The sequence below is a fragment of the Linepithema humile genome, chromosome 2, assembly GCF_040581485.1.
Source record: "Linepithema humile isolate Giens D197 chromosome 2, Lhum_UNIL_v1.0, whole genome shotgun sequence".
Classification (NCBI taxonomy): Eukaryota; Metazoa; Arthropoda; class Insecta; order Hymenoptera; family Formicidae; genus Linepithema; species Linepithema humile.
Genome location: NC_090129.1, coordinates 7637201 through 7663756, shown reverse-complemented (window position 1 = coordinate 7663756; position 26556 = coordinate 7637201). Strand labels below are relative to the sequence as shown.

General features: G+C 41.1%; 1 protein-coding gene across 2 annotated transcripts in view; it reads right to left on the bottom strand.

The window, feature by feature from the left end:
• The window catches only part of dpy (dumpy), a 95430-nt gene that overhangs the window by 24996 nt on the left and 43878 nt on the right, over positions 1-26556 (bottom strand). For both annotated transcript variants that reach the window (XM_067349518.1, XM_067349519.1), the window contains 42 exons: positions 23424-26429; positions 22344-22487; positions 22182-22259; positions 21496-21678; positions 20952-21275; positions 20437-20817; positions 19948-20271; positions 19558-19863; positions 19073-19381; positions 18588-18902; positions 18179-18487; positions 17723-18049; positions 16643-17617; positions 16223-16555; positions 15731-16030; positions 15257-15586; positions 14786-15094; positions 14340-14651; positions 13731-14048; positions 13002-13631; positions 12523-12837; positions 11989-12300; positions 11524-11829; positions 11026-11343; positions 9285-9608; positions 8469-8777; positions 7806-8135; positions 7144-7446; positions 6609-6911; positions 5965-6282; positions 5442-5762; positions 4768-5076; positions 4105-4431; positions 3706-4011; positions 3267-3572; positions 2757-3074; positions 2241-2567; positions 1855-2169; positions 1231-1554; positions 842-1150; positions 465-770; positions 72-380 (listed from right to left, as the gene is read on the bottom strand). In XM_067349518.1, the coding sequence (XP_067205619.1) occupies positions 72-380; positions 465-770; positions 842-1150; positions 1231-1554; positions 1855-2169; positions 2241-2567; positions 2757-3074; positions 3267-3572; positions 3706-4011; positions 4105-4431; positions 4768-5076; positions 5442-5762; positions 5965-6282; positions 6609-6911; positions 7144-7446; positions 7806-8135; positions 8469-8777; positions 9285-9608; positions 11026-11343; positions 11524-11829; positions 11989-12300; positions 12523-12837; positions 13002-13631; positions 13731-14048; positions 14340-14651; positions 14786-15094; positions 15257-15586; positions 15731-16030; positions 16223-16555; positions 16643-17617; positions 17723-18049; positions 18179-18487; positions 18588-18902; positions 19073-19381; positions 19558-19863; positions 19948-20271; positions 20437-20817; positions 20952-21275; positions 21496-21678; positions 22182-22259; positions 22344-22487; positions 23424-26429 (16428 nt within the window). The remainder of the gene's footprint in view (positions 1-71; positions 381-464; positions 771-841; positions 1151-1230; positions 1555-1854; positions 2170-2240; positions 2568-2756; positions 3075-3266; positions 3573-3705; positions 4012-4104; positions 4432-4767; positions 5077-5441; positions 5763-5964; positions 6283-6608; positions 6912-7143; positions 7447-7805; positions 8136-8468; positions 8778-9284; positions 9609-11025; positions 11344-11523; positions 11830-11988; positions 12301-12522; positions 12838-13001; positions 13632-13730; positions 14049-14339; positions 14652-14785; positions 15095-15256; positions 15587-15730; positions 16031-16222; positions 16556-16642; positions 17618-17722; positions 18050-18178; positions 18488-18587; positions 18903-19072; positions 19382-19557; positions 19864-19947; positions 20272-20436; positions 20818-20951; positions 21276-21495; positions 21679-22181; positions 22260-22343; positions 22488-23423; positions 26430-26556) is intronic.

Here is a 26556-nt window from a genome sequence, read left to right as displayed (position 1 = left end):
GGGTAAAGGGCAAAAGGGTTAAGCGACATCACTCAAATTGTTAAGGACAACTAGTTTCAAGGTTCCCTTACTTATCACCGAGCAGCGCGTGTACGGATCACCGGTGAGACCGTAGGAACAGACGCAATGAGGTATATGTTGTACTACATGGCACTCCGCACTCTCCCCGCATAAACCTGGGCAGGGATCTTTGCACTTTTGCCGCACGCAACTCTGGTGGCTGGGGCACTCGGGATTGGAGACGCACTCAGGTCGACAATACGGGGGCGAGCCTTTGTACTCGGGCAGACACGAGCAGGATGGCAAATCGTTAATGACCTGGCACTGAGCGTACGGACCGCAGGGCGAGGGTTGACAAGGGTTTATAGGCTCTACTGGTTCTAAATAAATCAATAATAACGTTTCGGCTTTAGTAAGCGATCATGGGGATTGTTTAGAGCGTCTTCGAATCGAGACTGTCTTACTTATGACGTCACATCTGATAAACGGATCGCCTGTAAATCGTTCGGGACACGAGCAGACAGGATTGTGATTGACGACTACGCATCTCGCTTGAATGCCGCATGTTCCGGGACAAGGATCCTTGCATTTCTGATTGGCGCAAGCTTCGTTTTGCCGACAGTCGGAGCTGAGGGTACACTCGGGTCGGCAGAGGGGCGGCGATCCAAGGAATTCTGGCGCACAGCTGCACACTGCTTGTCCATTTAATTCTCGACATATGCTGTTCGGACCGCAGGGATTCGGATTACACGGTCTTGTCACGGGAGGAACTAGGCGATGAGACAATATCATTAATATACTTTCAAATATGTGGGTCAGATTTCGATTTTTCATTTCGTACCTCTCATTATGTTGCAAGAGATAAATGCATTTCCGGCGGTACCAGGGGGACAACTGCACATCGGTGTATGATTTATCACGTTGCATAAGCTATTTTGTCCACAAGTACCCGGACAAGGATCTACACATTTATTTCGTATACACGCCCTGTCGATGGAGCAATCTGTACTGAATACGCATTCTGGGCGACAGCCAATATAAGGATCGCCAAAGTATTCAGGCAGGCAATTGCAAATGCCATTAGTGCATCGGGCATTTGGTCCGCAGGGTGACGCGCTGCATGGGTCGGGTTTCTGCACTGGTTCATCTTCTACATCATAGCAATTGTCAATTTCCATCACATAGCGCGAAACGCTCGTGATAAATGAAAAAAACTTTGACATAACTTACTGATCGGTATAGGTTGACAACCGGTAAACGGATCGCCAGTGTAACTTTCTATGCATCTGCAGATTGGAATGTGATTGTGAACAGTACAAATAGCATTCAGGCCGCAAGAACCTGGACATGGATCTTGACATCTTTCGCGAATGCAAGCCTGATTGCTCGGGCAATCGGCGGGAATGACGCATTCCGGTCGACAGTTAGGCGGTGTACCAATGTAATTAATCATACAAGAGCATGAGGGATAACCGTTGACATTGCGACACTGCGAATTAGGTCCACACGGAGATGGTATGCAAGAATCCGAGGGTGGGCTTGGTGTTGGAGTAGCTAAAATTTAAAGTAAAATCTCTAAATTCAGAAACTAAAATATTAAAAAATTATATAGAATTATTTTTAAAATTAAAGATATAGAATGTTCTATGTAATTTTGTGTAATATTTAACATTTAAAAATATATAATCTTGTTATTTCATTTAATAAAAACTTTAAATTAAAACCAAAAATAAATTTTGACGCAAAAAGTATTATACAAAAAAATAGCAAAACATTTTTTAAAATACGAAAATAATAAACAAAAAAAAAATAATCATGTATGTTAAAAAAGTAAATAAAGTCTGCTTCGCTTACGTTGTACAAATGAACAGCGTATGAATGGATCACCGCTGAATCCGGGTTTACATATACATATTGGACTATGATTCACAACTCTACACGTCGTTCCTTGACCACACGAGTTGGGGCAAGGATCAACGCACTTATTATTTTCACAAGCTCGATTTGTCGGGCAATCTGTGCTAACAGTGCACTCGGGTCTACAACCGGGCGGTGCGCCGATATAAGTTGGAAGGCAAGAGCAAACAGCTTGGCCATTGCTCGGTTTACATTGACTGTACGGTCCGCAAGGAGATATTTGACAAGGATCGACATTATCGTATACAATCGCTGTAAGAAAATCAATATTAGCCATATAATCACTTTTAAGACGCGATAGATAAATTTTAACAATCTCTTACGAGTTTCAGGGATAAGATTGCAGAATATAAATGGATTTCCTGTGTATCGTTCGAAACACGTGCAAGTCGGTGAATGATTAATCACGTAACATTGCGCGTTCTGGCCACACGTTCCTGGGCATGGATCTTTGCACTTCAAACCAATGCACGCTTGATTAGACGGACAGTCAGAATTAAGTGTACATTCGGGTCTGCATCCTTCGTAAGGATTGCCCACATAATCGGGCGAACATGAGCAAGAACCAGCGTTTTGCTGCACTCTGCATATTGCATTCGCACCACACGGAGATGGCGTGCACGGTGTGGGTATACTAGGTTGTATGTCGACTAAAATAAAGGTGAAAGTTAAATTAAAAGGTGAATCTATTAATTAATAAATTATGATTTCTAACCTTATAATCTAATGTTAACAATATCTTTTAGACAAATCTAAACAAAAAAATTAAAAATTAATAGAAATCAAGTAAGAATATTTGAATATTTAAATATTCAGAAAAAAGTCGATAATTCTCTTACATTGTTGGGGAGAGCACTGTGTAAATGGATCGCCAGTGTAACCGGGTGTACACGCACACATCGGCGTGTGACTAACAACATTGCAAACGGCATTGATTCCACACGCGTTGATACATGGATCGCGACATTTTTGGTTAATGCAGGCCATTTTGTTTGAGCATTCGCTATTGCTGATACACTCGTATCGACAATTCGGAGGCGATCCGATAAATTCTTGCAGGCACGAGCAAGAGGCTTGATCATTTATCACTTGGCATTGCGCGTTTGGTCCGCATGGCGATGGTTGACAGGGATTGAGCACGGGTAATGGTTCCGCAGCTTTAAAGATAATCACGAATAATTAATTGATACCGTATATAATCATTATTAATTACCGCATTAATTAATTCCGTATAATTGATCGCATTTAAACTTTATGTATGATATATATCCGAAATAATCGAAGGAAATAAATCACGGAAAATAATTCAAAATTTTTTACAAATATTCTCAAAAGATAAAAATTCTTACGAAGTGGGAAGCAATTGATAAACGGATCTCCGGTCATTCCAGGACGACAAACACAAACGGGATTGTGATTAATAACGTTGCAAATTGTGTTGCGTCCGCAACTTCCTGGACATGGATCTCGACATTTTTGATTGGTACACGCCTCGTTCTTTGGACAATCTGAGCTAATTACACATTCGGGCCTGCAAGTCGGAGGTGCTCCGACAAATCCGGTTATGCAACTGCACACAGCCTGCATATTATTTTGCCGACATTGACTGTTCGGGCCACATGGCGACGGATTACAAGGGTCGCTAACGGGAGTTACTATAACACGATTAGGAAAAAATTTAATTAAAGATGTGTGATGTACTAAAAATGTGCACATACGATAATTGAAGAAAATCAAACGAATATTTTAAGATGCCAACTGTTACATTTGTGAATTTTTTAAAAATACCTGTGACGGGAGAACACAAGACAAAGGCATTTCCATCCATTCCTGAGGGACAACTACACATAGGAACATGATTGTATACATTGCACACAGCATTTTGGCCACAGATGCCTGGACAGGGATCTATGCATTTGTTTCGCACGCATGCTTGCGTGTTCGGACAATCGTTATTCAATACGCATTCTGGGCGACAGCCACTGTAAGGATCCCCGAAATATTCCACTATGCAAGTGCAAACTCCTCCGTTACATTGCGCATTGGGTCCGCAAGGTGTAGATGTGCATGGATCCGGTTTAGATATTGGAACAACTGTAATAATGTCGTGTGAAAAAAAAGGATCAGTTATTTTATCACAAGAAAAAAAAAGTATTACGATTTTGTATTTCTGATGGAGAATCTTACTTGAATTTATGGAACACGCGGTGAAAGGATCGCCGGTGTAATCGGGCAAACATGAGCAAATCGGCACGTGATTTATGACACTACACTCGGCCATTATGCCGCATGAACCCGGACAGGGATCTCTACATTTTTGCTGCATGCAAGCCATATTGGCTGGACATTCTATATTAACCGTGCATTCTGGTTTACAATTTGGCGGACTGCCTCTGTACGTTGGTAAACAAGAACATGATGGGACTCTTCCTATGTCACGGCATTCAGAAAATGCACCGCAAGGCGACGGTACACATGGGTCTCTCACAATGTCATTTACAATGGGTGGACTCACTGCAATTATGATAATAAATAATTTCCAAGCTATAAACTAACCGTAATTATAATTAATTGCACGTATTACACCTCAATTTCGATATAGTATTCTTGCGAACGATAATCAAAGGAAAAAGAAATTAATTTTTATTGTGCTAAACATTTGTTGAATATTATCAATAATTATTTTCAGAAAAAATTATTTAGTTATATATTTGATGTCAGAATAGCATTCAGTATGTTCAAGCTGAACGCTATATCGATATCGAATGTATTTTTTTTCCAAATAAATGGATTCAAATTGATAAGATATTTGTGAAAAAAAAAATGTTTTACAAAATTCAGACTTCGTACCGGGCGTTTGGAAGCAGACAGTAAATGGATCGCCAGTATAGCCGTTTTTGCAAGAGCAGATCGGATTATGTTTGATGACTCTGCAATTTGAATTTCTACCGCACGAGGCAGGGCAAGGATCTTGACACTTTTGATTCACGCAAGCAAGTGTAAGCGGACAGTCTGAGCTTGTCACGCATTCAGGGCGACATGCGGGTGGACTACCGATGAAAGTCGGAAGGCAAGAACAAACTGCTTGATTATTATTAACACGGCATTGGCTGTTGGGTCCGCAAGGCGATGGATTGCACACATCCTTCGGAGTTTCGACTAAAATAATAGATATATGTATCTTTCAAATCTTTCTAGAGATTATTATTAAACAAAATTGTTTAAAATTTAATACTTTAAGAAAAATTTAATTTAATTCATTAAAAAGAAAAATTGTTTCTAAATATTATCCATTTGTAAAAGTATTGGAATCTAATTATGTATCTGTTCTTAACAAAAATTAAATTAATAAGTACAAAAAAAATGTTAAACAAAAAGAAAATATTTAAATATTGCAACTTCACAATTAGGCAAGATACACGAAAAGTATGTAGACAAAAAATTTGAACTGAACACAACAGGAATAAATAAAGAGATTGAAATAAAAGGATTTGTTGCGTTAATATTTAAGTAAATATTCGTACCAGTGTCACGGAACACGATGCAGTACTGGAAGGGATTACCGCTATAACCGGGAATACATGTGCAAGAAGGTCGATGATTAATAACTTGACATTCAGCGAATTGTCCACAAACACCGGGGCACGGATCTTTACATTTCGATTGTATGCAAGCAAATGTAGATATGCAATCTGTATCAACAACGCATTCCGGTCGACATCCTTCATAAGGATTGCCGACATAATCAGGTAGGCAAGAACAGGATCCAGCACCGTGCTGTTCCTTGCAGATAGCATTAAAACCGCAAGGTGACGGCTTACAAGGCGACACTGCGAGTGATACGGCTGGAAAGAATATAAAGATATCAATAGGAAATATTTTAAATCTCGTCGCACAATCTCTAACAATAGATTCTCGAGAAAGATTAGAAAAAAAATTTACATTGTGCCAGAAAATATGGTTCTACGATCAATTAAAAATTTCAGTTTTGTTTCATCTTTCAAAGTTAAATCGCATGGCTAAAGTTTAAAACCAATCGATGCTTACGTGGCTTTATTGTACACTGTGTGAACGGATCGCCAGTGAAGTCGCTAGGGCAAACGCACATAGGTGTGTGACTCACTACACGACATTCAGCATTAGCTCCGCACGAGCCTTCGCAAGGATCTCTGCATTTCTGATTTATACATGCCAAGTGAGAGGGGCATTCGCTGTTGCTAATACATTCCGGCCTACAATTCGGCGGTGTACCGAGAAATCCAGCTAGACATGAGCACGAGAACGCATCGCCTACAATTCGACACTCAGCGTTCGCTCCGCAAGGGGACGGCACACAGGGGTTTGTTGGTATCACCGGTTCGAGTGCTAATAAAAAAAAAAGTTATTTTGGAAAATAAATAAGCTCAAAAATTCTGCGTTATGATCGCTCTGGTCGTGTTGCATAAATTGCTAGAAATATTAGAAAAGTGAAGTGAAATTCTCTTAATAAAAAATTTTTGAAATTTTTTATAAAATGTATGTAAAGTAATTGCAAACAGTTTTGTTTCTGCTAAGCCCATCTCTGATAATGTGCTTCAATCGTACAGAAATTTTAAGTAAAATATTTTTTGTACTGTTTATCCGCATTAGGATCATCAAAATCAATTGTATTCCTAACAACTTTTCACGATGCTTGCTCAAGAATATCTTACGTCGTGGAGTGCATTGAATGAATGGGTCTCCGATTAGTTCTCCGCAGCTACAAATGGGATTGTGATTGATCACTTGACATGTGGCTCGTATTCCGCACGCGCCGAGGCAAGGATTGATGCATTTCTGATTGCTGCAAGCTTCCGTCAGAGGACAATCGGCACTGATAGTGCATTCAGGTCTGCATGCTGGCGGTACGCCAAGGAATCCCGTCACACACGAGCACACAGGTTGCCCGTTATTTTCTCGGCAAACACTGTTGGGTCCGCAGGGCGAGGGCGAGCAAGGATTTCCTTGCGGGGTATCTACATTCGACATATTGGTAATACTTATACTTCGTTCTCAAAGGCATCAGGAAACAGAATGTCAATAACGATAATAGCAGAACGATTTGATCAACATATTGTTTAAACATCATTAATGGGGAAAAAAAATTCATACTTAAAACATCAAAAAGACAGAATCTACGATTATCATTATCGAGATAATGCAACTGAAGCACTTTTGTCGTACAAGATTTGACTGCATTAACTGTACCTTGGAGAACGGAACATTGAACGAAGGCATTACCGGCCATTCCGGCCGGACAAGTACACATCGGTACGTGATTATACACGGAACACAATGCATTTCGGCCGCATGTGCCCGGACAAGGATCCACACATTTGTTGCGAATGCACGCCCGATTGTGAGCGCAATCGATATTTGTAATACATTCGGGACGGCATCCTACGTAAGGATCACCCTGATATTCGGGCAAGCATATGCAGATACCATTGTTGCATCGGGCATTCGGTCCACAAGGATTCAAATCGCACGGGTCGCTAATTGTAGGTGCAGCTATAAAAGAATGCAAAGTTGAAGAGCTAGCCATTTAACATCTCGGAACGAAATCTCGCGAAATGTAACGCGCAAGTTTCTTTCCACACAATTCCAGACATTTAATCAACACATTTTGCATTCATATTTTACTCGTGTCGTGCAACAATATAAAAGTGTAAAAAAACTTTTAAAAAATTCCAAAGTAATATTTACGGAACTTTTATAAAAAAAATTACGTTCATTGTTAGAAATATTTAGCATCCAGAGCCAAATTAAAGTATACAAGAGGCGTAAAGAAACAACGCGCGTTATAATTCGCGGAGACAATTTCCTTCGAGACAAATCTTTCGCAATTTTGGCTGCAGGGTGTCCCTTACTTGCAATCGGTTTCAGATAACAATTGCTGAAGGGGTCACCGGTGTATCCCTCGGGACAGGTGCATACTGGTACGTGATTATAGACTGTGCATAATGAAGTAATACTGCAAGAGCCTAAGCAGGGATCTCTGCATTTCTCGTTGCCGCAGGCAAGATTCATCGGGCAATCGGAATTGATGCGGCATTCGGGGCGACAATTTGGCGGTGATCCTCTGTAGGTCGGCGAACAGGAGCACGATGCTGTACCGCCGATATTTCTGCATTCCGCGTACATACCGCACGGGGACGGTACGCACGGGTCTTTGGGGGCTATAGGGAAATCTAGTACTTCTGAAATCCAAATAAAAATGGCATAACGAGCTACACATTTCTGAAAGTTCACTTGCAACATAAAATGTGTTCAATTTGTAATGCGAGTGCGAGAAAATGATGAAATATCGTGTGTGTCGGATGATTGCACTGCTTATATATGTTTGTCATATATAGCAAAAAATTGTGAGTATTAATGTTATGGCGTGTTACGTCAGTTAAGAGCGCAGTGCTCTTCGTAACATCAATTATCGAAATTAAGCCATAATCAAATTACATATATGTGAAAGATTAAGGGCGATGGTGACTTATGGCATAAATGAATAAAGCTGATGAAAGAGATAAAGTTCTTACGTGGCGCGGGGAAACATCTCAAGAAAGGATCTCCAGTGTAACCGAGATTGCAGGTGCAAATCGGGCTGTGATTAATCACTTTGCACTGGGTATTTATTCCACACGGGTCCGGGCAGGGCGATGTACATTTCTGATTGATGCAAGCGAGATCCGGAGAGCATTGACTGTTCACCACGCATTCGGCACGACAGTTGGGAGGATTGCCGATAAAATTCGGGAGACAGGTGCAAACAGCAAGGCGGTTTATATCACGACACTTGCTGTTTGGTCCACAGGGAGATGGGCTGCATGGGTTTATTTCTGGAAGGACTGTACGGAGAGAAATATTGTTATGCACAGACCATTTTTACAGACCATTTTGAATGGCAATGTCGCTTTCTAATTAGTGTTTTCGAATTTAAAATAGCAAGCAAAAAAAAATATACTGTTTTTCAGAAATAAAAAAAAAACATTAAAAAAATTATGAATAAAGAAAATGATTAATGCTATTTAAAACATAATAAATTCTAATTTATATTAGAAATTGTGGTAGAAATTAAAAAATATTTCAAATATATCTTTGAATCTGATTATTAAAAAATATATTGTACCAATAAAAAATAACAATAAACAATTTAATATTATTATTCCTTATTTTGTATAGCTAAATTAGAAATGCATTATTTAGTTTGACCGATTTAATGAGGAGCAGTGATAAATAATCCAAGTTTGTTCTAATTAAATTTTCAGAGTATTTAAATGATCCAAATATAATTTTATGACGTATGATGATCATTCGATGAAATGCGACAAATAAAATCTGGAAATGAGGCTTACTGTCTTGAACTATCAGGGAACAGTATGTGAAGGGGTTGCCAGTATAGCCGGGAATGCAAGTACAGATCGGCAGATGATTAACCGATTGGCATTGGGCATTGACTCCGCATGTTCCTGGACAAGGGTCTTTGCATTTCAGGCTCACACACGCCATTCTCGTCAAACAGTCAGAATTTTGCGTGCATTCGGGTCTGCATTCTTGATAGGGATCACCTAGATAGTCCGGCAGACAGGTACACGAGCCAACACCATTGCTTTCGCGGCAGATAGCATTGACGCCGCACGGCGAAGGCTCGCATGGTTTTCTAATGTCTAGGGGCGTATCTGATAAAAAGAGAAATTTCACTTAAACTTAATCAAACACATGCAGCGTTCTATTTCAAAGCTGGTGCTAGGGTAAAGGCTTTTCCTCTCATATGTTCTCATATTCTCGCTTCACTCTTTCAATGAAATCGAATTCTTAAATAAGCAGGAAGCTTTGTATGGTAGTGCGATGTAATGCGTGGTTTTAATTTCAATTATCCATTGTTGATGAATATTTCATGTATGTAAAAATCAATTTCAATTATTTCCTCAAGCGTGTTTCATCCGCAATCGAATAAATTTGATTAATTCGACCAACGTAATTTATCGAGTTAATTACACAGTGCAGGATATGGCAGTTGACAGCAAAATTTGGTTAGTCTGTCTCTTGGCGACTAATATTATTTCTTCGGGGACGGGACTGCTATTCTATTTTAGGTGGTTTTTTTGACGGGTTTGTTAAATTGTTTCTCTTTATAACAGCATTTTTATTGATTTATTTCAGGATTTCGGCATGTGCAGTATGATTATTGGGAGGTCCGCAGCATATGTCAAGGGTCAGAGTGCTCTTATACATGTAAGTGGGTCATTAACGGATTCGCTTTTGATAGGTCAGTGCGTGCGTAAACAATTATGCAATTAATCGCAACGGATTATGGTTCTATCGTTCTGTGTTCATTAGGGATGAGTGCAGTCAAGAGCCTATGGAGCTTATAGGCCCCGCCACCATCTTTTGTAATTATTTATCATTATTGTTTTCCTGCATTAGGAATTGTGGGTCAGTACGCTCAGGCATGGGGGTGAGTGCGTGCCGCATTATTTCTTCTGTTAATCATTAGGGATTCGGGGAACACGTATACATCATCTCATGTTATTGACTTAATCGGGAGTGAGTGCAATTAAGAGCCTAACATTTATAGGCCCCACCACCTCACAAATGACTTGTCGTCATTTTCTATTAAGGCCTCTTTGTCACTGTGCTGCTATCGCACACATATTCTCGCATTAAGCTAATGCGACGGTTCTTATTAAGACTCGTTTCGATCTAGTATTCGATCTGGAATAAATGCGCTTCTAGAATTACGCAGACATACGTGTCTAATAATAATGGAGCAGGACGGTGGTATCTATTAAATAATTTTTAAAGCTGTATCAAATCTTGAAAATATTTGATAGCTCATACTCGACGTAACATCGTGAGAAATCTCACAAAATTTTAATAACTAAAATTGTCAACGTTAACAAAACGTTCATTAACGATAAATTAATGAGTTTATTGACACAATGATTAAACTTTAAATTGCCGTCTTGATTTATTATCATTAGTCACATTTTACTGAGGTAAGAAGCACTTACCTGCCGCGCCACATGCAAACGGCGATATTTGCGGGAGGGATTGCAACAAAAAGGAATAAAAAATACGTCGACGTGTACTCACCCTCGGGTATTCGTTCGCAAGCGCTGAATGGATTTCCGTTGTATCCGGCGATACACGCACAAACCGCATGATGATTCACTACTGAGCACTGCGCGTTCAAACCGCACAGACCGACGCACGGGTCGCGGCACTTTTGTTGCATGCACGCTAACTGCGGCGGACACTCGGGATTGATAGTGCACTCCGGCCTACAATTCGGCGGCAAACCGATGTAATTTTCGATGCACGAGCACGCAGGACTGTCACCTCTCACTTGACATTCCGCGTTAGGACCGCAAGGCGATGGCTGACACGGGTTTATCGGCGCAGGCGGTGTTTCTGCAAACAAGTTTTTAAATGAGAAGACAACATTTAACACTTAGAAATTTGACAGATTGTTCTGACTGCTTTATAATTTATTTCTTTTATCTCCAAGTTAAAGGACACAATTAATAAATTCAATTACGAAATAGTTAACAATGATAAACGAGAGATGAGAAAAAAATCTAAACGACTTACTCGGCTGTGGATAGCATATAGTGAAGGGATCGCCCGTGTAAGATTCAGAGCAGCTGCATATCGGATTATGATTGACTACTTGACAATTTGTATTCTGTCCACAGGTGCCTGGGCATGGATCTTGACATTTGTTATTCAGGCACGCTTGTGTCAATGGACAGTCGGCACTGACCACACATTCTGGTCTACAGGCGGGTGGACTACCAATTAAACCAGGCTGGCACGAGCATACAGCATGACCACTTACAGCTTTGCAGATGCTGTTTGGTCCGCAAGGCGAAGGACTGCATGGTTGTTTAATAGTATCTGCGAATAATATATATGCGTAATATTTATTACAAATAATTAACTTAAAACGCAAAAAAATAAAACTTAACAAATGTATTTATCATTTTAAAAATATTTTACTTTAGATATGATTAAAAAAAAACATGATAAAAAATTAATACATATTTATGAACTTACCATCTGGTATATGTGGTCGACACAGAAGGAACGGATTTCCGGTGTAGCCAGGTGGACAGCTACACATTGGAACGTGATTGACAACGTCGCAACGTGCATCACGACCGCACGTGCCCGGGCAAGGATCTACGCAGTTTTGATTGATGCACGTTTTGATGCGAGGACAATCAGAATTCATCGTGCATTCTGGTCGACAGTACGAGTATGGATCTCCGAAGTAATTACGAAGACAAGTGCATACACCTTCATTGCATTCCGCATTAGGCCCGCAAGGAGACGGATTGCACAAATCTTCAGGGATCTTTGGTTGTTCTGTAATATTAATACATCGATAATAAAACATCTGAAATAATTCTATGTAAAACAATTACGATAATCGAGCACTGATCAAAAACTAGAGAAACTATATTTATTTTTTTCTTAGTATATTTGTTGTATACCAAGAAATTATTACTGTTTTAGAGATAAATATTTTTTACAATTGATTATCAACGCATACGTTCTGAAAATTTTATATAATATAAAAATACGCACCCCTAATTACAGTGCATAGAGAGAAGGGATCGCCAGAATAGCCAGGTTGACATAAGCAGACTGGTATGTGATTCTGAACTCGGCAATCAGCATTCTGGCCGCAAGAGCCGATGCATGGATCGCGACATTTTTCTGAGATGCAAGCTTGATCCGATGCGCAATCTGTGTTAACTACGCATTCTGCGCGACAATTGGGCGGTATTCCAATGTAATTTTTCAAACAGCTGCATGCGGCTTGATTGTTTACAACTTTACACTCCGCGTAGAGTCCACAAGGACTAGGGAAACAAGGATCCACTGGTGGTAACGGCATAACTGTAAACATTAAGAAGTATTGCAAGACATTAAACAAATAAATAGAAAAACAATGTAACTTTTATAACATAGTCGATTCACGTTGTAATTCTTACACTTATAAAAATAATTAAAGCAAGTTCATGATTGTTACACAATTATTAATTAGAAATATCGATAATTACCGGGTTCAGGGAAACATCTGGAGAAGGGATCGCCCGTCTTTCCTTGCGGACAACTGCAGAGCGGATTGTGATTGATGACACGGCAATTGGCTTCCACTCCGCAAGTGCCGGGGCACGGATCCGTGCATTTATATTTGTAACACGCTTTACTTTGCGGACACTCCGAATTGACAACGCATTCCGGCTTGCAGTTCGGTGGGGCACCCACGAAGGATTCTTGACACGTGCATACGGCTTGATCGTTTATCGCGCGGCATAAGCTGTTCGGTCCACAGGGTGAGGGCGAGCACGGGTCTCTGACGGTAGATTCGGTGTCCACTTCCAGTTGAAGCGTGCAAATTGTGAACGGGTCTCCGATGTATCCAGGTTCGCAAGTGCACGTAGGAATGTGATTGATCACTGAGCACTGCGCCCGGATGCCGCATACGCCTGGGCAAGGATCTTTACATTTATTGCGAACGCAAGCCTTGTTCGTGGGACAATCCGCGCTGAGGACACACTCCGGTTGACAGCCTTCGTAAGGATTTCCGTGATAGTCCTCGATGCATATGCAGGCTCCTGCGTTATCTCGCTGCTGACAGATCGCGTTGGCTCCGCACGGCGAAGGCTCGCACGGATTTATCGTTTCCTCTATAGAAAAAATATCAAGCATTTAATTAATTAATAATACAACAAATTTAAGACACTGCAGAGCTTTGTGCTGAAAGAATTGATTAATAAACAACGTACCTTCTAATATACATTGCACAAACGGATTGCCCGTGTATCCGATCTTACACGAACAAGTCACAGCGTGATTCACTACTTTGCATTCAGCGTTGTCTCCGCAGGATCCCGGGCAAGGATCTTTACATTTCATATTTATGCAGGATTTTTCTGCAGGGCAGTCAGGGTTGATGAGACACTCCGGCCGACAAGATGGCGGAATGCCGATGTACGAGGGTAGACACGAACACGATGGTTGTCCGTTTGCGTTCTGACAAAGCGCGTTCGGTCCGCATGGCGAAGGATTGCAAGGATCGCCATGATCCTTAGGCTCCAGTGGTACTAAAATAAACATAGTATTTATTAGTTAATTTACTTCATTTGAAGCTATTGCAAATATTTTCTTTCCGTTATAATCTTAATAATTAGTCAAATTAATTATAAATTTTTAAAATCCACACACACACACACACACACACACACACACACACACACACACACACACACACACACGCACACGCACACACACACGCACACGCACACGCACACACACACACACACACACACACACACATCACTGTTTCACAAAATTATCAATATTATTCTCTTCGTGATCACATAAATGCTTCTTACGTGGAATGTCGTAACAGCTCCTAAACGGATCTCCAGTCTGTCCGGGCAGACAACTGCATATCGGCGAGTGATTGATGACTTCGCACCTCGCGTTCAAACCGCAAGAACCCAGACAAGGATCCGTGCACTTTTTGTTTACGCAAGCTCGTGTTGGTGGACACTCAGAGCTAACAATACACTCCGGTCTACAAGACGGCGGAGAACCGAGGTATCCTTGAATACAAGAGCACACAGCGTGATCCTCGATGTTGCGACACTGACTGTTAGGTCCGCAGGGCGACGGCGTGCATGGATCCCTTTGAGAATCTGGCACTGCAGCATGAGGGATAAAAATTAATTTCGCTATCAAAGAGAGCTGATTTTATAACACAATTAAAAACTAACAATATAATTACAATAATATCAATCGAAGCAAATAAAAGAAGTTGCAGAATATCTTCGCGTACCTTTAGGTTGAACGCGGCAACTGACGAACGGATCGCCTATGTAGCCGGATGAACAGGAGCAGACGGGAATGTGATTTACCACGTCGCACCGTGCGTTCTGACCGCATATTCCGGGACACGGATCTTTGCACTTATTCTTCAGACAAGTTTTATCGCGCGGGCATTCAGAATTGAGGATACATTCCGGACGACAGGCTTCATAAGGATTACCGATGTACTCGGGCAAGCATTTGCATTCGCCATTATCGCATATGGCGTTCGGGCCACATGGAGATAGAGCGCAAGGATCTATGGGTGGTGGTACTGTAACTATAAAAATATTTATATTAAAAACAAATAATTAAATTGTGTATTTTATAATGAGAATAACGCGTGATACTTCATGCAGATTCCAAATTTTTCCTATTTTTTTCTTTTAAAATTAATTTTTTACAAGCTAAATTATTCGTGTTTATTGCACACTTCGTTTACCTGGCGGAATAATGCTGCATTGCGTAAATGGATCTCCGGTAAAACCTTCTATACACGTGCAAACTGGCAAATGGTTTAATACGTGACACTGAGCGTTTACTCCGCACGAACCCGGACATGGATCCGCACACCTCTGATTGACGCAAGCGAGAAGGCTCTTGCATTCGGAGCTCAAGATGCATTCGGGTCGACATTGCGGCGGTACGCCAATATAATTTGGCAGGCAAGAGCACGCGGGATTGCCGGATATAATTTGACACAAAGAGTTCGGACCGCAAGGAGATGGGGTGCAAGACGGTGGCCGCTCAGTTATCGGATAATCGCTAGTAACTGGAAAACAATTATTATATACTTTTTATGTTTGGAAGGAATATTTATATTAATATTAAAAATAACTATACTTAAAATAGGATTTATAAAATTTCATGTTAATCTTAAGACGGAAATAGTAAATAGAATATGCGTGATGCTTACCATGTGGCGAGCATAAAGTGAAAGGATCTCCCGTGAAGCCAGCAGGACAAGTGCAGATCGGGTTGTGATTTTTCGTAGTACACTGCGCCCTCAGTCCACAGGTGTTCGGGCAAGGATCCGCGCATTTCTTGTTTACACATGCCAGATGTGGCGGACATTCAGCATTAACGATGCATTCTGGCCTGCATGATGGTGGAATACCTCTGTACTCTGGTAAACAAGTGCACACAGCTTGACCGTTGACAACTCGGCATTTACTGTTGGGTCCACAAGGTGATGGAGAGCATGGCTCCAACGTTTCTGATGAAAAAATATCGTATTTTTACGTAAAAATTATATTAAATAATTTATTTGAATATATAAAGCGTGACTTTCGATAATTATTGTCATTAATATTTTCCTTCCATAACTGATAACTAAAAATATTACCAAATATTGATACAAAATATTTATATTTCAGATATCAATAATGTGCCATCATGCAGGACCTACTTGTCATTTCCTCGACCTCGCAAGCAAAGTATGGATCTCCCGTATATCCTGGTGGGCACAGGCAGACAGGAACGTGCGCTTGTACGTTACATATGGACAACGTTCCACACGAATTGGGACACGGATCTGTGCATTTGAAGCCAACACACGCCAGCTGCGGCGCGCAATCATTATTCGTCTCGCATTCCTTATGGCATCCCCTGATGACATCGTAAGGATCACCTATCAGATCAGGTGGACATAGGCAAGCGCCTGCTCCGTTTCTCTCGCGGCATTGCGCGTTGGGGCCGCAAGGATTCGGTGAGCACGGATTCGACACAGGCTTGTCTGTCACTGTAAACATATACATACAATAGAGTGCATCATATGTTGAAACATTCTCTTTGAGAACTCAGTGCATTAAATATTGAAATTTCTCACCTGGTGGAGATGCTAGGACGCAACGCACAGTGGGATCGCCCTCGTATCCCTCGGAGCAAGCGCAAATTGGAACGTGATTCTGCACCGTGCATCTGGCAAATTCGCCGCAAGCGCCAGGACAAGGACTCTTGCATCTTTGATTAATGCACGCCGCGCTGTTGAAGCATTCCGAGTTATCGGTGCACTCCGGTCTGCAGTTCGGCGGACGGCCGATGTAGTTCTGCAAGCAGGAGCACGCCGGACTCGAGCCGACTACTTTGCATTGCGAGTTCGGGCCGCATGGATTCGGCACGCACGGGTCTTCCTCTCCCTTCGGCAACGGCGATATGGTACTGATCCTGGTGCAGTGTACGAAGGGATCGCCAACGTAGCCGCTGGCACAGCTGCAGATGGGATTGTGGTTCACCGTGAGACAGTTGGTGTTCTGCCCGCAAGAGCCCGGACACGGGTCCGCGCACTTGTTATTGATACACGCTTTGTTCTGCGAGCACTCGGAGCTGACGATGCAACCTGGTCGGCAGTTCGGTGGAATGCCGGAGAATCCTGGCTGGCACAGACACACCGCGTGACCGTCGTGAGTTCGGCAATTGCTGTTGGGTCCGCACGGCGACGGTACGCAAGGATCGGTCGGCGCGGGCAGCGGCGTCACAATTTCCAAGATAGTACAGCCGTTCACCGGATCGCCGGTGTAGCCTGGCAAACAGGAACACATCGGTGCGTGATTGACGACGCGGCAGGTTGCATCCTGGCCACATGTACCCGGGCACGGATTGATGCACTTGTTGTTCAGGCAGGCTTTGCTGCGGTCGCAATCGGCGTTAGTCACGCATTCGGGTCTGCAGGCGATGTACGGGTCGCCGAAGTACTGCGGCAGGCATGTGCAAGATCCGACGCCATTTCGCTCGTTGCACACGGCGTTAGCACCGCACGGCGATGGATTGCACGGTGTGCGAGGTTGCTCCGTTGTAATAGGCGCTGGAAATAATTATAAAGCGTTTATTAATAAAATAATCATTAACAAAAATAAAATTTAATGTGACAAATACGTTTTGCAAAATCTGAATCGTGTGAGAAACATACCTTCCACGATGGGTGTACATTCTGTGAACGGATTGCCGGTGTAGCCTTCGTTACAGATACAGATAGGATTGTGTTTTACAACATTGCAATATGTATTCACGCCGCAAGAGCCTGGGCACGGATCCACGCACTGTTCGTTCTGGCACGCCAAGTTCCCGGGACATCCCTCGTTAATGACACATTCGGGACGACAGTTTGGTGCACGGCCAACGTAATTCGGTAAGCATGAGCACGCTGGAAAACCGTCGATTACGCGGCACTGGGAATTCGGCCCGCATGGCGGAGGGATGCACGGATTGCCGCCCGGTTTTGGTATTGGTGTCACTTCTGCTAGAACATTACACATTAATTATTATTTCTATCTAATTAAGTTGTTTCACTAAAAAAATTAACGCATTAAAAATATAGAAATTGATAAAATATGCAGAATGTCGAAAATAAAGATTTGAAACTTGCCTTCTTTAACGCATCCGAAGAATGGATCTCCACTATAGCCGATCGCACAAATGCAGACTGGATTATGATTGATTACTCGACAATCCGCGTTCACGCCACACGTGCCTGCACATGGATCTTTGCACCTCTGATTGATGCACGCTGCATTCGGGCTGCAGTCGGTACTGACCACGCATTCTGGTCGGCATGACGGTGGGCTACCGATGTAATTAGGTTGGCAGGAGCATACTGCGTGATTATCAACGACGCGGCAATTGCTGTATGGTCCACAGGGAGACGGTTGGCACGTATCACCCGGTACTGGAGGTTCTATAAAAAATATATCACATTATAGATGCTTGAATAGATCATTGAAAAAGCTTTTTATTCGCGACTACACAAAGATGTGAGAAAAATATTACAAGCATACCTAATGGTATGTGACAAGATGTAAGTGGATCTCCGGTGTAACCAGAAAGACAGCTGCAGGACGGTTGATGGTTATAAACTTGACATTGTGCATTAATTCCGCACGCTCCAATGCATGGATCCTTGCACTTGTTGTTGATGCAAGCCTTCGTGTGAATGCAATCTGAATTTTGAACGCATTCTGGTCTGCAGCCCTCGTACGGATCGCCGGTGTAATCGGGCAGGCAAGTGCAAGAGCCCGCGCCATTACGCTCCTTGCATACGGCGTTTGCACCGCATGGCGAAGGATCGCACGGCAATGGCGCTGGGAAGACAGCTGTAGAATAAAAATGTATTAAACATTCGAAATATACATAAAACACTTTAAATCGTACTCAACAATAGTAATATAAATAATTAAAAATAATAATTACAATCTTTTAGCTATTAGAAAAACACGCGTTGCATTAAAAAGAAGTATCGCTGCAGAATCTGTTGAAATCTTACTTTTGGCACAGCCTGAGAAAGGATCTCCTTCGTAGCCTTCGTAACACTGGCATATCGGTCGATGATTTTGCACTGCGCAATTTGTGTTGAATCCGCATGATCCAATGCACGGATCCAAACACTTCTTTTGAATACATGCTAAGGAACTGACGCAATCTTGATCGATGACACACTCTGGTCTACAATTCGGCGGTGCTCCGTACATACCGCTAATACACGTGCAGATGGGATGATCTTCTTGGACGCGGCAATCAGCGTTAGGTCCGCAAGGCGACGGCAAACAAGGATTCGTGGTTGGTGGTAACGGTTCTGCAAATAATATAATTATTTGATACGTTTGAAATATTTATTCCTTTAATAGCTGAAAATTGCAAATCTTGCTGTTTTATTTTCGCTATTACTTTATTCGCTATTGATCAACAAAGACAATTTTGTGTACTTTACATTCAATAGATTAAACAGTGAAAGTAAGCTAATGTTATTACCTTCCTTGGCGCAATGCGTGAATGGATCGCCGACATATTGACGAGGACAACTGCAGATGGGATTGTGATTCACGACCTGACAATCAGCATTCAAACCGCACAAATCCGGGCAAGGATCGTTACATTTCTGATTGATACAAGCCAGGTGAGCTGGGCATTCTGTGCTGACGAGGCATTCGGGACGGCAATGCGGCGGCGTGCCTTGGTAACCCGGACTACAGGAGCAAACAGCACGATCGTTCATCACACGGCAAATACTGTGCGGGCCGCATGGCGACGGCAAGCATGGATTCTGATCAGGTATTACTATAAAAAACACAAATTAGATTCGTTACTATATAGTTGTTTTTGCGATTAATATCTGCTAAAAATAAATTTCAAAAAACTTACTAGGCCTCTCCACTTTGCAGGCTCTAAACGGATCTCCGGTATATCCCGGCAAACAAGAGCACATCGGTAGGTGATCGACGACTTCGCATCGCGCATTGGCGCCACACACGCCTGGACATGGATCTCTACAATGCTGATTGAAACAAGCCAGATGACCCTCGCAATCTCGATTAATGATGCATTCGGCTTCACAACCATCCAGATAAGGATTGCCAATGAATGGCGGTACGCATGTACATTTAGCTGCGCCATTGACTACTGTACAAATAGCATTCTTGCCGCAAGGCGATAACAGACAGGGATCGTACGGTTCCGCTGGGCGTGCTGCACATAGAAATTCATAGAACTCTGTTACGACTGATTATAATTACAGAAAAATCTAATACTTTTTAAATTTCCAGAATATTATTTCTCAATTTTCCATGTTTTTCATTATTTTCTAAGTAAATTCTTATTATTTCATATTATTTAACGATTGATAATAATTACCTCCGCAATTCTTATATGGATTTCCAATCATGAGATCCGGGCAGTAACAAGGTGGTACTCTCGTACTGTTGCATATCGCCCCAAAGCCGCATGGATTAAAGTCGCATTGATTTTCTTTCGGTACGCATCCTCTGATAGTGTTAGGACTTTCAATGTATCCAGGTAGACAGGTACACTTTGCAAAGCCGTTGCTCAATACGGAACAGCGAGTGTTGGGACCGCAAGGAGAAGGCTCGCAAGAAGTGCTGGGGAGTATGCAGGGAACGTGCGGCGGATCTCCTTCGTAGCCAGGCAGACAGAAGCACTTCACCTGTCCATTTATCACCCGACATCCCGAGTTCGCACCGCAAGGGTTGCCTTCACACTGATCACCTTCAGGAACTGAACACATTAAAAAATTGATTGATTAAGAAATTAATGCTTAATATTTTGTAACGTTATTTATATGTATGCATTTTTATACAATCTGAAGCAAATGAATAATGTCACAATATTTTCTGAAAATGTATACATACTGCATTGCTCGAACGGACTTCCAGTTAGGCCTTTCGGGCAGAAACAAACGGGATTTCCATTATCGTTCTCGCACAAAGCGTTCAAACCGCAAGGATTTGGTACGCAAGGATTAGAGGTCGGTATCTCCTGGCAGTCAATCTGAGGATTTCCTTGATATCCAGGAAGGCACGTACACTGCGCTTCATGGTTACTGGAGACACACTTCGCGTTTTCTCCGCAGTCATGTTCGACGCAAGGATTGATACACAGTCTGTTGAGGCGATCGCAGTATTTGTGCGGGGGACAGTCTTCGTTGTATTGGCAAATATTCTTGCCCTCTTCCACTGAAATTGGAAGGATGTATCAATTAGATTTTTATATACATTTTTAATTAATCTTTCAACAGAGTATATAAAATTGTATAATCAACTGCAAAGCTTTGCTTACAATTTTTATTCACTTGCATAATTAATTATTCGAATTAGACTTGTCTATTTTTAATTTTTATTGCAAAGTTAAATTAAATTATAAAAATTTTATAAATTTAATATTAATAAAACTCACGCAAATCGCAATAGGAGAATCCGTTTCCATGATAGTCTTCCTCACAGCTGCAATCGGCTCCGTGATTCGTATTAATGCAAATGGCATGTTCCGCACACGGATTTCGAACTAAACATGGCTCCTGGCAAGTGTGCCCAATGCACGCCTCTGTCAGCGGGCAATCCCTGTTGCTAGTGCAACCCGCTAAAGAAAGAGTGAGAAAGCCCATGTAGCCCCAGGAAGGGTAGTGCACGAATATAAGATTTGCAATTTTGGATTTTTGGACTTGGACAGAATAGAAGACTTAAAAGAAAAGAATTTTCTTTGCATAGCATATGCGATTTTCTGTTTTATATTGCAGCATTAGTTCTTATTGCATTTTATATATATGCTATATATTATATATATAGCATATGTGCATAAAGTATGGGGATTATTAAGAGAAAAATATTTTCTCTAAACGGGAAAATATATGTTCAAAAAGATGAATATTTCAGAGATCATTCTTCATGATCATGCACGAGAGTATTAAATATTCTGTGTGCTTTATAAAGTTTTATGCAATTTGCATATTTGCGGATAATTTGCAAAATATGTTCGTGAAATATGTACAGTACATACATATTTACAAATCTATTGACGGCTATGAAAAACTGAAAATAAAATTAGGTGTAACCAAGTCGCACAGTGCTGGCAGTCGTACAAACCTTTCACGCATGTATTTGTCAATGGGTCGCATTGCATACCGGGCGGGCAGTAAGGACATTTCGTTTCATTGAAATCCTCTGAAAAACGTTATATAAAATAGTGAATTAATTTTTTTCAATTACTGAAATGTCAAATATTATTTAATTTAACAGTGAACGTACCTTTAACGCAGACCGGCCTATGATAATGTACATGACAAACTTCGACGAAGTCGCACGGATTGCCCAAAGTGCAAGGATTCAGACATTGTTGATTTATGCAGGCCAGTTGAATGGGACAGTCGTTGTGCGTCGTGCATTTCACGTCTAGCGGAACAAATTTGTATTAGATGCAGGAATTAATTATCACGAACGACGAAAACGTTGTGAAATGTTAATGTACATGTCCCAACAGAAAATCGATTTTGATATAATTTTTAACTATCATCTTGATTTGCTCGACCAAAAACGACAGCTATAAAACAATTCACATTTTACTTAAGTCTATCGCATAGATGTTGCCAATGTGCAATACATAAATATGAACACACAAGGACGATGTACTATTTTTCTTTAAATTATGAGACATATAGTGATATTTGTGTTACATGTGTCAAGTATAGTAGCTTAGAAACATCGATGCGTCTATTTTCAGATGAAATTTTCTTTTATAATTACTTCATTTTTCGTACAATACATTGATTTTGAAATAAGAGCATCTTTGTAATTCAAATATTAACAATGTTGATAGATTGACATCGTATTTGATGAAATTTGTTGTCAATCTGCCAACGTAAAAGATAATTTCTCCTGAAAATAGACAATTGTGAAATCGCAATCCATTAGATGTTAGATTAAAAAGCTGTAAGAGAAAATCGTGCATAAGCGTTAATGTACATGCGGAGAGCGCTAATGCAGCAGTCCTTTGTCTGCATTTGGGAAGGCAGTGTCTGCGACTGCCTATTGACAATTTTCAACATTTTCACGGTCGTCATAGGGAGAGAGGAAAGTTCGATTTATGTGTCGCCTTTATAGTATACCGATGATATTTTCATTTATGGATTTACACGGATGAGCCATTTCGTGAAATGACCGATTCATTCGGCAAGCAGTGTGTGTACACACTCCAGAATTGGTTGCTTCCAACTTTCATCTGGACACGATAATATGAACCCATACTGGAGGAAGCTTGCAGAGAACATCGGTGACAGTGACATGAAATGATACCACAATTACGAAACTCCCGACACAAAAAATCTTTACCTGGGAGTATGCTACAATTAGACGTACTCTGCTCGGTACTTGAGTCTAAGCACACAGGCCGGTGATTCGTAACGTCGCATAAAACATTCTCAGGGCATGGATTATTAACTCTACATGGATTCTGGCATAGACGATCAATGCAAATCTCACATTCCGTGCAATCTGTGTCTAAGTTGCAAATCATATTTGTTTTATTCCGGCTAATTTCAGTGACGGATTGTTCTGTAGATTTTTCAGAAGTAGAATATTCTTCCGTGGAATATTCAGTTGTACTATATTGCACGGTAGTAAAGGATGATTGCGTAGATTCTTTAGATTGTTCGGTAGTAGAATGTACCTCTGTGGAATATTCGAATGTGCTATATTGTTCTGTAGTAGAGATCTGTTTTGTAGACTGTTCAGATACAGTATATTGTTCAGTAGGTTGCTCTGATGTCCAAAACTGTTCTGTAGTGAAATGCTTTTCTGTAGAGTGTTGTGATATGCCGGATTCTGTAGTCGAAATCTGTTCTGTAAATTGTTCAGGTGTAGTGTACTGTTCTGTAGGCTGTTGAGATGTTTTAAGCTGTTCTGTTGTAGAATATTCAAGAGTGCTGGATTGTTCTGTAGTCGAAATCTGTTCTGTAAATTGTTCGCGTGTAGTGTACTGTTCTGTAGGCTGTTGAGATGTTTTAAGCTGTTCTGTTGTAGAATATTCAGGAGTGCTGGATTGTTCTGTAGTCGAGATCTGTTCTGTAGATTGTTCGCGTGTAGTGTACTGTTCTGTGGGCTGTTGAGATGTTTTAAGCTGTTCTGTTGTAGAATATTCAGGAGTGCTGGATTGTTCTGTAGTCGAAATCTGTTCTGTAAATTGTTCGCGTGTAGTGTACTGTTCTGTGGGCTGTTGAGATGTTTTAAGCTGTTCTGTTGTAGAATATTCAGGAGTACTGAATTGTTCTGTAGTCGAGATCTGTTCTGTAAATTGTTCGGGTGTAGTGTACTGTTCTGTAGGCTGTTGAGATGTTTTAAGCTGTTCTGTTGTAGAATATTCAGGAGTGCTGGATTGTCCTGTAGTCGAAATCTGTTCTGTAAATTGTTCGCGTGTAGTGTACTGTTCTGTGGGCTGTTGAGATGTTTTAAGCTGTTCTGTTGTAGAATATTCAGGAGTGCTGGATTGTTCTGTAGTCGAGATCTGTTCTGTAGATTGTTCACGTGTAGTGTACTGTTCTGTAGGCTGTTGAGATGTTTTAAGCTGTTCTGTTGTAGAATATTCAGGAGTGTTGGATTGTTCTGTAGTCGAGATCTGTTCTGTAAATTGTTCGCGTGTAGTGTACTGTTCTGTAGGCTGTTGAGATGTTTTAAGCTGTTCTGTTGTAGAATATTCAGGAGTGCTGAATTGTTCTGTAGTCGAGATCTGTTCTGTAGATTGTTCACGTGTAGTGTACTGTTCTGTAGGCTGTTGAGATGTTTTAAGCTGTTCTGTTGTAGAATATTCAGGAGTGCTGGATTGTTCTGTAGTCGAGATCTGTTCTGTAAATTGTTCAGGTGTAGTGTACTGTTCTGTAGGCTGTTGAGATGTTTTAAGCTGTTCTGTTGTAGAATATTCAGGAGTGCTGGATTGTTCTGTAGTCAAAATCTGTTCTGTAATTTGTTCAGGTGTAGTGTACTGCTTCAAAGTAGTGTATTGTTCTGTAGAGTATTCTTGTGTGGTAAGATAAGATGTGGTGTATTGTTCAGTAGTGGAGGTTTCTGTAGAAATATCAGTGCCTTTCTGAGAGATGTTATCAGTAATTAATTCCTTTGACGTAAATATGGGAGATTCAGTTGTAATTGCAGATAATGGAGTAGTATCTTTTACATATGGCTCAGTTGTATGCAAAGATGCAGTTTCGGCAGTGCTGGTTTCTTGAGTGATTTCTTCGGCAGTATCATGTTCAATATTTATCGTAGTTATTTCGGTATGTTCTGAGACATCTGGAGATGACATCGTAAATGTTGCAGTCGTCGTTGTGCTAATAGTATTCTCTGTATATGGCTCAGTGATTTCTTCCGGCTTTACTGTTAATTCTTTACATTCTGTGGTAGTAAAATATCGTTGTGTAGTCGTTATTACTGTTGAAGTTTCTACATTTATATCAGGAACTTCTGTAGTAGGAACTATAGTTATATTCTCAGGAATTTCTGCATGCGTACTACTTACTTCCGTCGGTGTGGAAATTGTTTCAGTACTTTTATCGAAAATTGTAGTACTCTCAGTAAATGGAAAAATTAGAGTAACATTCTCTGCAATAATAGTAGTTTCGGGTAGCTTGGTCGTCGTAGCATTCTCTTCAGATTCGCTCGTTGTTGAAATCACAGTAAAAGAAGATACATTTTCTGTAATAGTTTCTTCCTTGTATGTAGTTGGAATAATAGGAGTACTTGTCGATTCGATTTCGGAAGTAATCGTACTTGCATGTTCCGTTGAAGTGGTTTCAGACATTGGAGTCGTAAAGTGACTAGATGTAACGTTTTCTAAAATATCAACGTTCGTCGTTGGAATTGAAATGCTAGTACTAACTGTACTTTGCGTTGTAAATACAGTTCCCGTATGTTCCGAAGACTCGGTAATAACTTCCGTGGAGACAGTTGTCGTATCTGATCTACTCGTTTCAGTGGTAATATTTTTCACCAAGTTTTCAGTAACTTGTGTTAAAGAAATTGTGCTTTCCTCCGTGTATGCAACTTCTGTAGTGGAAATAGGCGGTGTGGACGGCAAAATACTAGCGTTTGTTGTTGTTTGTAATGTAGTATAAACGTCGGTTTTAAAAGTGTGATCTGAACGCAACGTCGTTGCACCACCAGATGAACAACGTTGGTCGTTAGGATCGCAATCACAAATAGGCCTATGCGCTTCAACCCGACATTGAACAGTCAGTTGACACTCGTTGATACAAGGATCAACGCAGGAGCTTTTGACGCAGGCTTCTGCGTCGCTGCAGTCATCATCGGACTCGCAAACTGGCTTGGGCATGGGGTGAAGAACTGCTGCGGATACAATATAACGTAAACATAATAACTGATAAAGTTATTAAAACTGAAATCAGGAAGCGACTCTGATTAGGCTATGCTACAGGTAAGTTTACAGTTTCAATTACTACAGTTTCAATTAAGA